Genomic DNA, 15506 nt, shown 5'->3' on the forward strand with positions numbered 1-15506 from the left:
AATAAATAAAAGAAATGGAAAAAAAAGACATTATTAAGGGTAAAATGGTCATTTCATGTCAATAGGGACTAAGCATGCAAGAAAAAAACAAACAAGGGACAGTCCGAGTTAATTTTTGAAAATAGAGACTAAACACGCTTTTTGGCATGTGCACGAGGAACAATTGGTGTAATTTACCCTAAAATCTGATTAATCACTAACATATCTTAACAAACTCTAATTGTATACACATCACTACACATTCTTATTCTAATAAAAGAATAGTTTTACTCTCATTTTGACATGTGTCACCCTATTATGACTCCTAATTAATGAATATATTATTTCATTTTACCATGTCTCACCCTATTATGTCTATTAATTAATGCATATCACTTGTCAAACTAATAATTATCCATTTCAAATTTTAAATTTCTCACTTTAATTAGATTAAATTAATAACGTTAGAATAAAAATAAAATTAAAATTAATACAAATTATAAAGTGATATAATTTCACATATTTATTTAAATCAATGATTAAAATTTATATAACTAAAAAATCTCTTAATTAATAATTTATTTAAAATAACTTATTAATAATTTTAAATTTTTAGTATAAAAAATTTGATTAATTTTATAATCATGATTTCTACGGTTATAACCACGTTTCTCTGGACCTTACCATCTATAGTGTAGACTTAGGCTTATTCATTATAGCATATTGGACCTCATCATAGTGCTCGTCCACAACGGCCCACATTTTGTTCAAATTCCATGTTTTGGCTTCCATTTTTTATTTAGTTCATGCAATGACCAAAACAAACATCCCATCATTGCACTTTTTACTCATGAAACGAGGATATATTACCAAAAATATATGCATAAAAATGTGTCAGATTACTACAACAATACCACCCACAAACATAGTCTTATTAAATGTGAAAAGTCATATGAAGTCAAATATTGTTACATTTTATCTTTAAGTGCTCAACAAGAGAAATGACAAATTTCAGCTAAAAACGAAGTGAAACAAGTTAAAAGTCGTCTAAAATTTACTTTTAAATATTTATAAATTCCGAAGAATACCTCCACTAATAGATTCCCACCTGATTACTAAAACAAACATACAGAAACTGCACCATCGGAGATGTTATCTTGAAACAAAAAATCTAATATACAACTTGGCTTGTACAGTTAATATCATGAAGCCATTAGTCATTTCCCCCAATTTTTAAAAGAATTGTGACTAACGAATGAAATGGCGTTTATCCTCTTGTTTGTTAACAACCAACAACTCCACATATGTCCATGTGGGCTTTTCTTACTCCACATGACACATAACACGGAAAATATATAAAACCAGAACAAAATACGTATTTAGAAGCACTTTCTGTGGATGACAGATGCACCAGATTCATCATACTCGGCCTTCGTGATCCACATCTAATTTGAAGAAAACAAAAAGTTGGTTAGTCGAATGTCTTAGGGAAAATTATGGAAAACGGCATCATACTTTACATTTTTATAACAATACAGACAATGTCCTTAAATTTCTTCTCCACAATAGCGACACAGTTTCATTTCTTTACCAATGGTAACAATATGTAACAAGTAGAGTACATTATTGATATTTGAAGTGAGATCTAAGTATGTTGCTATTATCGGTAATTAAGTTGTGGATGCTATTATGTGTATAAAAAATATAAGTTCAATGCTATTATGGGTAAAAGAATACAAGTAATTTGTGACCATGGGTAAAAGATAAAGTATGTTGCCGATATTAGTAACGAAAGTAAAGTATTTCACTAATTCCGTACTATGTACTTAAGAATAGCATTGTACTTGGATTCATTATCGATAATAGCAATATGTAACCATAATAGCAACACACTTACATTTTTTTACACAAATTTCCATGTAATTACAATTCCTTACCCATAATAGCAACATAGCTACATTTCAATACCGATACAACTGACAATACGTGTAACAAGGATGCTGCTATTAACGGTAAAAACTTAAGCAGCATTGCTATTATTGGTAAAAAGATGTAAACACACTACTACATGGGTAAAAATAATATAAGTATTTTGCTATTATGAGCAACAACTAAAGTAAACTCCCTATATTGGTAATGAAATTAAAATACGTTGCTATTCCCAGCAATCTATCCTATTTTTTAAAAATCATTTATCCAGACAACATTTAATCAGAACTTAATCCGGTAAGCTACATATAGATGCTTCTTTTTTACTAAATGTAGAAAGAGACTTAACAAAGAAAGTTAGGAACAAAGACTTTCCCGATAAGTCAACATTTTACAAATTTGTCCTCATTAGTCATTTTCTATACGAGGGCTTCAATTTACCTGTTGAAACGTGCTGAGAGATGCAAGGATTGATCCTCCGATCCACACACTGTATTTCCTCTCGGGCTTCGCAATCACTTTTATTTTCATGCTGCTAGGAGCAATGGCAGTGATTTCTTTAATATACCGGTCAACAATGCCCGGTAACATGGTTGACCCACCACCGAGCAGAATATTTTCATAAAGACGCTTCCTCATATCAACATCACACATCATGATCGAGTTGTAGGTCATCTCATGAACACCAGCAGCTTCCATTCCAATCAGATGTGGCTGGAAGAGAACCTCCGCGCAGCGGAATCTCTCTGCCCCAATCTTAATAGTCTGCCCGTCGGGCAGCTCATAGAGCTTTTCAACAGAGGATTTAGTTTTTGAGGTTTTGAGTTCTTGCTTGTAGTCAAGAGCCACGTACGCAATCTTTTCTTTAATGTCACGAATAATTTCCCATTCGGCTGTTGTGGTGAACATGTAGCCTCTTTCGGTCAGGATTCTCATTAGGCAATCCGTGAGATCACTGCCACCGAGATTAAGACGGAGGATGCCATGAGGAAGTACGTGACCTTCGTAAATTGGGACAGTGTGCGTAACTCCCTCTCCTGAATCCAACATGACACCTGTAAAAAAAGTAAAATTGTAACTTTATTAAAAAATTGTTTTTTTTTTCTAAACAAAATTGTGCAATTACGAACAATGTAAATTATAGTTGAAACCCAAAAGAGTAATGCGGAACAAACCAGTTGTACGACCACTTGTGTACAAAGAAAGCACGGCGCCAATTGAAATGTACATGGCTGGAACATTGAAGGTCTCGAACATAATTTGTGTCATCTTTTCTCTGTTTTCCTTGGGATTTAATGGTGCTTCAGTAAGAAGCACAGGGTGCTCTTCAGGAGCAACACGAAGCTCATTATAGAAAGTGTGATGCCAAATCTTTTCCATATCGTCCCAGTTGCTGACAATACCATGCTCGATTGGGTATTTCAATGTCAGCATACATCTTTCTGACATGCCTTCATCTCCTACATAAGCATCCTTCAGGCCCATGCCCGCCATAACACTAGTGTGACGTGGCCTACCGACAATATTGGGGAACACCACCCTAGGAGCATCGTCACCCGCAAATCCCGCCTATAAATTTAGTCAAAGAACAAAAGGAATTCGAGTTTGAGTAACAAAAGGAAAAGACATAAAGACCCTAGAGCATTGTAGATTGTATACAATGGTTGTATGGAAGAAAAGTGGGGCCCATTCGTGTATAATATATGCAATGGAGGGGATATGAGGTGGAGTTTTATGAGGTTCGTAAGGTTGATTGTATATTTGTATTGGAGAAATTGAAAGGGAGTGGAATGATGACATGGCATCTATATAATTCCTATAAAGTTGTATGTTAAGCAAAGAATTTGCCCTCATATGAAAAAAAATGTTTTTTACCCTTAACTGTAGATATTGTATAATGTTGGTAATAGAATGAAACAATTTGCATTTGTGGTCCAAAACAATAATTTGTTGAGAAAAAAATCGTTTCTTTGCATTAAACAAGTATTTCTCCCTGATTTGAATTCAGAATCAATAATACAATTAAAATCAATAACTAGAAATAGCAACAGAAGAATTCTTATGCTAACCTTCACCATTCCAGTTCCAGTGTCGCAAACAATGGGTTGAATATCATCAGAATCGGCCATTTCTACAAATCTTCAACACAAACATCAAAAACACATTAAGTTTACACAACACAATCTTTGGCATCCATTATTTTACAAAGAAATGGCAATATATTTTCCTAAGCTTCAAAGTAATACCCAGCAAACAATATAAAGTATTTTACAAATACAGATAAATCAAGAATGCAAGTCAAACAGATCGCAGATCAAAATACAACGATTTCAATTGCACTTACGGAGAAGATTCTATGTAATGAGTGGTAAGAGACTTAGATCGGAAATTAAAAACGATAAAACCATTAAAATTACAACATAATCGAAGCAAACCTGTAGTTTTTCAGAAGGAAGATGAAGCAGCATAAGGAAACCTCCACTTGCCGGAATCTCAAATCGTAGGCTCCAGTGTGGTTGAGAAGTTCATCGTAGGACGAAAGGTTGACTTACAGGAATTACTAAGTAGTAGGTAGAAGAACAATTAATAATTCAAGAGTCATTCTTATAATAAAGAAATCGAAATCGATTATAAAATTGTATCATTTTACAGTTACATTTTTCGGTATCTTTCCCGACGAAGTGACACCTTAAGCTAAAGAATAGAAGATTAGTTGTTAGAGTTAGAGGAGACTGACCAAATGTATATTTAAATATATGCAAAGAAAAGTTATCCAATCAAATTTAACTCGAAATAAACGGCCGGGGTTAAATTTTCAATACATCTAATCAAGTAGGTTAAATTTAAGTCGTAAATCTCGAGTGTATTTCAATTGATCTCCTTAAGACAAACTGTTTTAACAGCGGTTTCAAGTAAAATGGTCAAACACGAAAAAGTTTGTATTGATACTCAACACGTGTTTATATCAATTGTTTTGAATACATTTGGTTTCCTAGCACTAGAAGCGGTGAAGGTCATCAAATATAATGTTATGAAAACTTTTAGTTTCTAGATTTATAGAATTTTGATTTTTGGATAGATAAGAATGAAATATGTTTCTGTGGATCTAATAAGATTTCCTTATAGTGGATTTGAGGAATAAGGGTTTCATTGCAAGACAAACTGCTTTAATAGCGGTCTCAAGTAAAATGGTTAAACACGGAAAAAGTTTCTATTGATAATCAACATATGTTTATACCAATTGTTTTTGATACATCTGGTTTCCTAGCACTAGAAGCGGTGGAGGTCGTCAAACGAGTGCAACAAATCATGCGTTATAATGTTATGAACTCAAGATCCATAGACGTAGTTTTTAAAATGTTAATTTTACAATCCAGAAAATAATAACAGCATGGCTTGTCTTTTTTCTTTCGATTTTGTTGTAATTTTATTAAACAAAAAACTCTATTTAAATGAAAAGTTTTGTTTGGGATACCAAATTTAAACAAAAATATTCAAATGTAAAGCAATTCATGTAGCGTTTAAGAAAAGGTTATTGAGCATTTTTAAGCTATGATTAGCAAACTAGCTGAAAAATTAATTGATGGCTAAAAAGGTAGATGCTAACTTATAAATTAACTAGAAAAAAAACTAGTTTATAAAGTAGTTGAAAGATATAAAATGATATAAAAAACATTTAAATGAATATGTTTTTTTATAATTAATTAAAGTTATATTTGGGAGGTTTTAAAATATTTCAAACATTAATTAGGGTTGTCTAAATGGTAAAATAGGGTGTGTTTTTAACCAACCCCTATAATAATTGATTACTAACGTATTCTTTAATTCTATCTTAATTTTGATCCAAATAATATACTTTTTTAGGATTTTAAATTAAAATATATTGAAAAGCTTTTAGTTATTACAATCCAAACGACTCTTGTGAAACGGAAACTAGGAGCCTATAGCGCAAGAAGATAGAAGTTTGTTGATAATAACTGTAGCTTTTTGTTTGTTATATTAGTATTTGAAAATATAAATAATCTAATGTATAAAATTACATTAAAAGGCAATTAAAGAAGATTATGTTAATTTTTTTTTCGAAAGAGAAGATTATGTTAATCTTATTTAAGGGTAAATCTAAAAAACTACAAGTAATTGATAAACTAGTTTATTTTTTAGATTTTTTAAATTGTTATTTTGACTTTATTATCCTCGTATCTATGTCGTTTAGGGATGAACTTTGGGACGGGTATCAATTTCATAACTAAAATCGATATTAAAGTTTGGAGCCGATTATTATTATTTTTTGAACCATTACATGTTGAAATGGTTTTTTAATAAACAATATGTATAATTAAGTATATCACTGTTTAAATTAATTTTTTTTATTTTAATACATAGAATTAGAATTGTTGAATTGTTTTTATGTTGGTTTATATTTCTTTTAATGTAAATTATATTACAAATAACTGATTGATTAACAAGTAGAACTTGCAAGGGCATAAATATTTAAGAATATAAAACAAAATTTGAAGTTATAATATAATACTAAAAAATTGCAATGGAGCCTGTTTAACAATTTTTTTTTTCAGGAAAATGGCTTGTAAAGGTAATTCTTTATTTCGTCTTGTTCATGTTTAGGCAACTTTCTTTTTACACGATTGACCATTTAACTTGTTAAATGTCAACAATTTTTTATAAATTTGTTAAGACGTTTTTATAATTTCTTACAATATTTTTATGATATTTTTTCCATAGGTTTTTCTAATATAATGTTTTAAATTTTGTTTATAATTTTTTATACTATAGTATAATTTTTATACAAGTGCTTTTAATCTAAAAAAAATTCTTTTTAAAATTTTCTTACAAGGTTTTAATTTTTTTTTTACATTTTCATATAATTTTTTATAACTTTCATACAGTTATTTCTAAACTTTCTTTTACAATATTTTTAAAGCGTTTCATAGATTTGTATGACTATTTAATACTCTTTATAACATTTTAAAATACATTCATTAAATATTTTCCAAATGTGTTTATATGTTACTATTGTTACTTACGATAGTCGGTGATAATGATAATAAGTGAGCAAATTTAGCAAGTTAAATGGTCAAATGTATAAAAAAAAATGCTTAAATGTGAACAAAACGACAAAGATAATTACTCTGGTAAGTTATTTTTCATTCTTTTCTTTATGTGTCATCTATTTTTTGTAGTTAATTCCGACCATAAAAAGTTATGGATTGTTCTTTCTTAACACCTTTTCAAGTGGCTACCAAATTATGTACTATTATTTATTTGCAATGGATAGAATTTATTTCATAGGTTTAATTCTCATGTCAGTGTAACCGTCCAATAAATCTATTGAAATTAGTTTTGTATCAATGAAATCTTATAATCCAAACATAATGAAGCGATGTGGTATATTTATATCATATTATATAGTAAGAATTAGTAGTGTTATTGATACTATAACTCATATTTAATCAAATCCATTTACAGATGGAATCATGTATGTAGTATTTACAGACAAAAGTATTTAGTTATTGAGGAAAATCATTATACTTCTAATTAATATCGAATAAGGATCAATTATGACATAAATAAAGCATTGCTTTGAACTATTCTTTGGTGTGAAAGTAATGACAATGTCTAGTTATCAACTTAGGTAATGGCTAGAAGAATGAGACCCATTATGGCGGAGCGCTATATATTGGGTTATAAGCCTACAACTCCGATATGATGACGACTAGAGCATACAAGTATGATGGATGATGGTTGAAATGTATTGGGCCATGAAGCATGCGATGGAGGCATTACAATGAGATCAAAAGCCTACAATTTGTTAGCGAAGTATCTGTGATGGAATATGTGGTGTATTAGGGACCTTACTAAGCTTTGTACTTACTTGTTATTTATAAAATGTTTTTTTAGGTTGTTCCAATGAGAAGGGAAAAGGTGCAACATGATTGTACTTGCATCTTTAGTTTGATTATATTTTTGAGACTTTTCGCTCGACTCCATGGTATGTTTGTATGATGTCGAAACCTAATTGATCTTTATGTTCTTTCTAAAAGATGGCTTTTAGTTGTTTAAATTATATTTCAAAAAAAATGTTGGTCGAAAATTTGGGACGTTACAAGTTAGTATAAAAACCTTGTTTTGAGGGATTTGGATGAATACGAGCATGTGTCCAAACTCAAACTAAGGCTTAAGCAATCTTAAAAATATTTTTAGAAAAGAAGGTGTAACATCCATGTCCAGATTGGTTAAACTTAATTGTAGCAAGGACTTATGATGGAGTTTTGAAGGAAACTCTGTGCCACGATGTGGTAATGGATAATTGGCCACATAATGTTTTGGACCACCACGGCGTGGCAGTTGTTCATGCCCAAGCCCATGTATTTCTAGGGTTGTTCCAATATTTAAGCATCTTAAACCCCATTCTAGGCCATCTTTTTCGTCCCCCATCCCTTCATTTCGAAACCCTAGCGTCTCTTCCATGGAAAGGAGCTTGGTGGCTTGATCTTGAGGTTAATGTCCTCTTTTGGTGAAACTTGAAGAAGAAAGAAGTTCATCTTGGTGTAAGGAAGCAAGGAAGAAGCTTGGATCCAACATCTTCTCCACATTTCTGAGTTATCAGAGGTATAAAGTTCATATCTTGACCTTTGTGTTTCTTGCTTGATGTTTGAGCCCATTTTTTGGATGTTTTGGTCCCATTCTTGGATGCTCTTGGAGTATAAGGAAATCCAGAAGTTGATATGGTTCTCTCATGGTCATTAACTTTTGATGTTAGTGAGAAAAAGGTCTTAGCTTGAGTATTTGTAACGTCCTGAAAATCACAAGGTAAAAATTTCATTTTTAATATAATCAAAACACTCATTTATCCTTTATTCAAAAATTTAGAAGTATTTCAAAATAAAACAATTATCAGAGTACAATCCCAACATCTTAAAGTTGCGAAAATATAGGTGTATGCATTGTGATTAAGTCGGGCTCTTCCCTTTCGAACCGGAAGTACGACCATAAACCACAAACTGTAAGCATAAAACTTAGTGAGTTCCCCAAAATACCACATACCATACAAAACATACGAGTCATACATATCAAGCATGCAATAGGAGGTGCTATATGCCAACCATAGTCTTGCTATTATGCCACGAGCCGTATCGTGGGCTTTCCTTACCAAGGATGGGACCAAAACTCTGGGTCTAATAGACAAGTTCCAGGAGACACCTCCCGGTCTTCCATGCAAGCATCAGAGAGACAATTAGCATATAATCTACAACTACTTATCTACTTAACCGCCAGAGTCTGAACTCTGGTCTTGAATACAGATTTGCCAGGAGCCACCTCCTGGCCTTTCATACAAATGCCAAGGGCCAACCCCTGGTCTTCTTATAATACATAAACCAAATGGGCTGGTATTGGTGCCTTTTGACCCATAGAACAGTGAGGAGACTCACCTCGACAGTTGAACCCACGAATAAATATCTGACTATAGAACCGCTAGAATCCTTGCGTTATCAAACAAATAACACCCAATTAACTATTGGGTTCCAATACAAAACTAACAATCCATATATAGGGTAAAAAGACCTTTTTACCCCTCACCTAGTTTGGTCCAAGAATAAGGCCCAAACTCCCAATCATAAAGGCCCATAAACCAATAATCAATCCAAAGCCCACTTATGGCCCAATTTTCCACATTGGGCCCAAACCCTTACATGGGCCTTACCTTAAAGCCCATTAACTTATTCCTAATCCAAAACACTTATTCTCAGATGGCCCAACAAATCCCCAAGCAACCAAGCCCAAAAGATATCCCAAACCAAAGCCCAAACATGTGAGGCCCAACACACCAAGTACTTGGGGCGTACTCAGCACATACGTGGATTGTACTCACTTGGAGGCTTGTATGCTAAGTGTAACTGCTTGTACTGTTGTACACCTAGTGTACTCACCCTATTTAGCCCAAACTTGATTAAATCACTTCATCCTTTAAGACAAAGCTCCAAAACATAGATCTGACTTCCTTGAGCTGGATTATCATGTAAAGTTGGAAACTTTACGTTCATACATGGATAAATGAAGCTCTTAAGCTTAAAAGGGACTTAATAATTAACTTAATGCATGCATGACACCAAATTCACATAAAGCTTGCACCTTTATGCTCAAGGATACCAAAACAAACTCAGATCTAAAAGAACAAGCCCTTAAACGACCTAACTCATCCATAAACCAAAAAAGAGGACAAAATCACAACAAACGAACTATGAAGAGTTCTAAACATACAAAAGCTAAGATACAAACTTGATACCTCAGAAAGATTTCCCACAAGATGATGATTTTGGATCCAAAGCCTTTTCACCAAGAAAAGCAACCTCAAGCTTCTCTACTTCCTCCACCAAGGCAAAATAAACACCAAAGTCTTCTTAATAGCTCAATAACACCACCAAGAGGCTAAAGGGTTGATTTAGGATTTTAGGAGGTTTGGAGGCTGGTAAAGAGGCCATCCCTAAAGACTTAAGGTGTTTAAATAGGGAACACTTACTCAAAAATTAGGATTTAAACACCCCATGTACGCCTAACGTACTCCTCGTACGCCCAACGTACAAGGCCGAGGCTTCGCGATCAATCCCTCTGGGTACGCTAAGCGTACGCCAATGTACGCCCAACATACTGCCCTGCGTACTCCCTTTGTACGCCCCACATACTAGGGTTCCCTTTAAGCCCTAAAATACTCCGAAGTCCATAACTTCTTCATTATAAATCCGATTTCAACGATTATTATTGTGACAACCGTCAAATTAAAGTCAAAGTCAAGTCAACAAGTCAAACCGGTCAATCTTATATAGTACTTGTTTGATTAAAAGTTATTCTATGAAAACGCACATTTGTATGTCAAGAATTCGAGTGTCACGATGAATCTATGTGTTTATCAATGTGAAACCTTAAGAAGGGAGTTAAACGCATCCAAACACGACTATGGACCCTTTTGGGGACTTAAAATAATCATAAACGAAGTATAATGGGGTTCACGGACCTTGCATTGCAAGTTTATTCGATGATAATGGCTAAAAATGAATCTCTCTCAAATCTCTCCCAAATCTCTCTCAACTTTTTATAGTCATCTAGGTCATCCCGACCCTTTACTTGGCCAAAAATCACTCAAAACGGGAAGAAATCACGAAAAGCAGCCTCTTAGAGCCAAAACCCTCTTATGAGCCGAACCTTCTTAGGACCAAACTTCGCATGTCAGAAGCGAGCCTGTCAGAAGCGAACATCTGAACCAAGCTTCACAGCCGAGACCAAGCCTCACCTTCGGTTCCTTAGTCTCTTCTCTTGGTTCCTGTTCTACTTCGGTCCTCAGCACTTCTAAGAGCCGAACCTCGCAGGTTCAGTCCATAATGTCTGGTTTTCGACTACTTCGCCTCCTAAGCCCGTTTTTTTCGGGGATTTTTCACCAAATTCATATTTTTACCTTTTTTAACCCGCAAAAATCATATTTTATTTATTTCTCAATGATTTATTAATTAAAAATCATTATTTTATATTAAGTGGATATTTTACCCCACAAGTGGATCAAGTGTGCCCACTTGCCTTCCATGTGTCATCCTCTCAATGGTCAAACCCTATCCACATCACACAAACCAAGGCAAACATCCCTTCAACCTTGCAAGTTGCTCCAGCAACATCTGTATAAAGAAATCCCTGGAGGATTTCTTGGTTCACTTTGATCACTCTCAAACACTTATACACTTCTCAAACCTTCAAAAGAGCCTCTTTTTCTCTCTACTTCCAGCCACTTTTTGGAAGTGTTCTTGAGCTAATTCCTCACTTTTTGGTAAGTATTTCATCTAAAATCAAGTTTTATTCCATGTTTTCATAACATCCTTGAATCATCTACACACATTTTAACACCAAAAATCATTCTTAGGATCATCCAAATTTTCACGTGTTCATCAAGTGTTCTTGACTTGATACTCCTCGTCTTTGACCTTACACTCTTCAAAGAATAACTCAAGGTGAGTTCATACCCCTAAATTTTCTATTTTTCCTTAGTTTTCAGGGGAGGGGGGGAATAAAAGTTAAAACACCAAAACTTACTTGAAACTTAACTTGACAGCTTACAACAGAAAAGTTGTGACCTGTTCACCAACTGTTTTACCCAACTTAAAGTTAATATTTCTAAAAATATTAAATATGAAAATATTTCAAGTTTATACCTTTAAAATGACTACTTGCACATCTCCATATGATTTTTCTACAATTTATGGTGATTTTTACAAAACTGTCTATCACTACAGCAACGAAATCGATCCAGGTTGTGAAGATGAACATTTTCACACTGGGTTGAGACCACCAAAAATTATAAGAAAATTTGTGAACACAATAGACTCTTTTCCAAACTCTCCGAGTTTATGGATTTAGTTTTCGAATTATGATGATTTTTCTATATATAATCTAAAACAGTAACAATTAAGAGTTAAATTGTTAAAACGAGTCTAAGAGTTATTCACACCTTGTAACATGATGAGCAAGGTGTGTAAGATTTTATACTTAGCATTTTCAATGTCATTTTATTGAAATATAAGTCATGCATAACAAGGTTTCATTTACAACATAAAACATTTTGATAAACTATAATAGGTATAGTTTGGACACCTCATTTAACAAAGAAATGGTAATACAATCGATTGACAAAGCAGGTATTTTATTACAAACTACGTGAACATGTTAATGAATAAATTTGTGAGACATTCAGCTTTGGAGTACTCTTTAGTATAACAGTAAAGTCTTGTAGTTATAGCCAGAATCTCTTGTAGGGAGAGCGTGATAGTTGTGTATAGATCTATATTGGGTTTGACAACCCGCACCTAAGCTGCTTGCAACAGCTAGACTGGCAGGTCTAGGGTGACAGGTGTCATAACATTCCGACGCTTGAAGAACGTTGAGTTCGAGGTTCTCGAGTCATATCATGGTTATAACAACTCACATGGGGAATTAACAAAACACACAGTTCACAGGAATTTAATGATTTCACAAAAAGAAGTTTTATTTAGATATAAAACCACATATAAGTATGATGATTTACTTACATATACTAAGTCTTGATTCATTTAAGACTACAATAAACCTTTTAGAAAATATTGGATTTTCTAGAAACCAACTTGTAACAAACTTTATGGAACAACATTCATTTTTCATTCATAAATTGTTTATGAACTCACCAGCTTTAATGCTGATACTCTTTCAAAAACAACATGTATTCTTAGGTATTCAGTAATACAGGTAACCACAAGATTTTGAAGGCAAGACGCTAAGCCGCATATTTCTTTTGAACTATTTTGACATCATATGTAATTTATTTAGAAACATGTATTTTGGCAACGATGTAACCTTTTAAATTATATTTATGATGGTTGTTTACTTTCTTCACTATGGTTATGATACTGAACATGACGTCCTCCACCCCCAAATGATTCCGCCGTTCTGGTTTGGGGGTGTGACAGATTGGTATCAGATCTTTATTTATAGTGAACTAAGTATATCGAACCACGTAAGATATACAAACTATAAATACAATGGGACAAAATTCTCTGACGTCGCTTTTCAAAAATACTTTTAAGAATAATAATTCATATTTTTATAAAAGTATTCGTACAATCGCACTCACTAGTTCAGTATCACAATGACAATAACATAAAAGTAATGAGACAAATTGGACACCATGATCCAGCTTCGGGGTATGTAGTCAGATATTGGATGAATATAGCCTGATCAACTATATTTAGCGAAGATATGACCAACGTATGCCGAAGAAGGATCATGATGAGCAACAAGTCTTCAACTTACCAAAAACCTCGAGAATCAAACATAAAAATACTATAGGAGTATTTTAACACAAAAACCGTGATAAGCACATTATAAATTGCGATGACTAACTTCTTATACCAAAATTCGTCGCGACATCCTTTTTATCCCTATTCTCGTACAGGCACAATGGCAGGGTTTCACTTTCTGGGTGACCCCTATTTCCCTAACCAAGGGAATACCGGTTGGATTGTGGAAGACCCAGAGGAAAATTCTGAAGAAGAACCCATGGAGGATGAAGAACTCATGGAGGATGAAGAACCCATGGAGGATGAAGAGCCCATGGAATAGGAAGAGTTAGTAGACGGTGGATAGGAAGAAGACTCAGATGGAACCGACTCCGAACCCGAAGTTTACAATCCACACCTTGCTCCTATCCCTCCGCGATACTTCCAAGGCCCGATGCCCCAATGGACTGAGACTATACATAGATGGAGTCGAGAGCAAGGTCAACGACCTCCCTAGGGCATGCAACGAGGTTTCTACGACCTCAGCAGAGGATGATCAGCTGACAAAGCCCTCCCTATCATGGTTCACTGTGTCGCACGCCATGAAGAACAAACCAGGATAACCATCCGCCACCTCATGGAAATTGGTGCAACCAGCCAAGTCAACTCCGTTCGCATTCGCCAGATTGATGATGAACATGATCGAACTCGAGACCGCACTGAAGTTCTTCGAAGGGAAATGGCCACGACCCGAACCTAAGTACAAGAGCTCTGGGAACACCGAGCCACCTTAGAAGGATGCCTGACAGAAGCAGAGCACCAAGTGGCAGAATCCAGAGCTAAAATGAGGGAAACCAAGAACTTCGTGTCTTCACTTCATGATCCTTAGAGCTTCAACCGCTGCAAGTAGTACTTTGTGACTACCCGAAATTTATTCCATCGTTGTAACCTATTTTCCGCTAATAAAATAATTTTCATTATTGTTATTCCAATTTATTTTTGGGGTTGAACAAATAAAATAATGTTTTATTTTATATTCATATTTATTAAAATAAATAAAACACGAGTAATATCTTTAATTTTGTTTGGGAAAAATCTCGTTTACAACTTAAGCCGGGTTACGACCGTTCATTCGGGTAAAACTTTAAACCTCGTTTAACATAAGTATCGGGTAGATATATATCGGGTACAACACGCAAGCCCTATATACGGGTGAGTGGACATTCTTTTGGACCTTTTACCACCCTAGACACTCTCTCTCCTCAAGGCCGATTTTTCTCCAAAAACCGTAAGTTTCCGCTTCCAAATCGTAAGTTCACTCATCCTAGCTTGTTCTAAGGATCATTGCATGTAGTTATAGCTTCAAAAGCATCCAAAAAGGGCATGAATAAGGAGTTTACAGCCCAAGAACACTCTTAGGTCGTAAATCCCTAAAAAGATGTCAAATATGCCCCATATCTCCTCCTTAGGCTTAGAAATTAGATTAGAACTTAGCCTTGAGGAACTTTAGACATTAAACACCAAGTTTAGGGGCTTGAAAGAGGGTTTACGGCCCAAGAACATTCTTAGGCTGTAAACACCCTCAACATATGCAAATCAAGCCCTAAACCTCAATTTGGCCTTATATCTTCACTTAGAAACTTGTAACCATGAGCTTAGGACCTCAAAAACGAAGAAAAGGGTGTGTCCAAGAGTTTACTACCGTAAACCATGGGGTTTATGGCCGTAAACTCCCAAGGAGTGGTCCTAGGACCGTAAACTCCAAGGGAGTACCCTCCTTTAACCCTAAAC

The 15506-nt window shown here is 34.3% G+C and overlaps 1 protein-coding gene across 1 annotated transcript; it reads right to left on the minus strand.

Moving 5' to 3' along the window:
* Positions 1 to 1009: 1009 nt before the first annotated feature.
* LOC145048838 (actin-7-like) lies at positions 1010 to 4622 on the minus strand. The gene is made up of 5 exons (XM_078997463.1): positions 4344 to 4622; positions 3978 to 4047; positions 3084 to 3477; positions 2350 to 2963; positions 1010 to 1424 (listed from the first exon to the last, which is right to left on the minus strand). Exons 2-5 carry the CDS (start codon positions 4035 to 4037, stop codon positions 1359 to 1361), a joined length of 1134 nt encoding a protein of 377 aa, XP_078853589.1. The 5' UTR covers positions 4038 to 4047; positions 4344 to 4622; the 3' UTR covers positions 1010 to 1358.
* Positions 4623 to 15506: the final 10884 nt, after the last annotated feature.

This window comes from Lactuca saligna, chromosome 5, assembly GCF_052625555.1.
Source record: "Lactuca saligna cultivar CGN05327 chromosome 5, ASM5262555v1, whole genome shotgun sequence".
Classification (NCBI taxonomy): domain Eukaryota; kingdom Viridiplantae; phylum Streptophyta; class Magnoliopsida; order Asterales; family Asteraceae; genus Lactuca; species Lactuca saligna.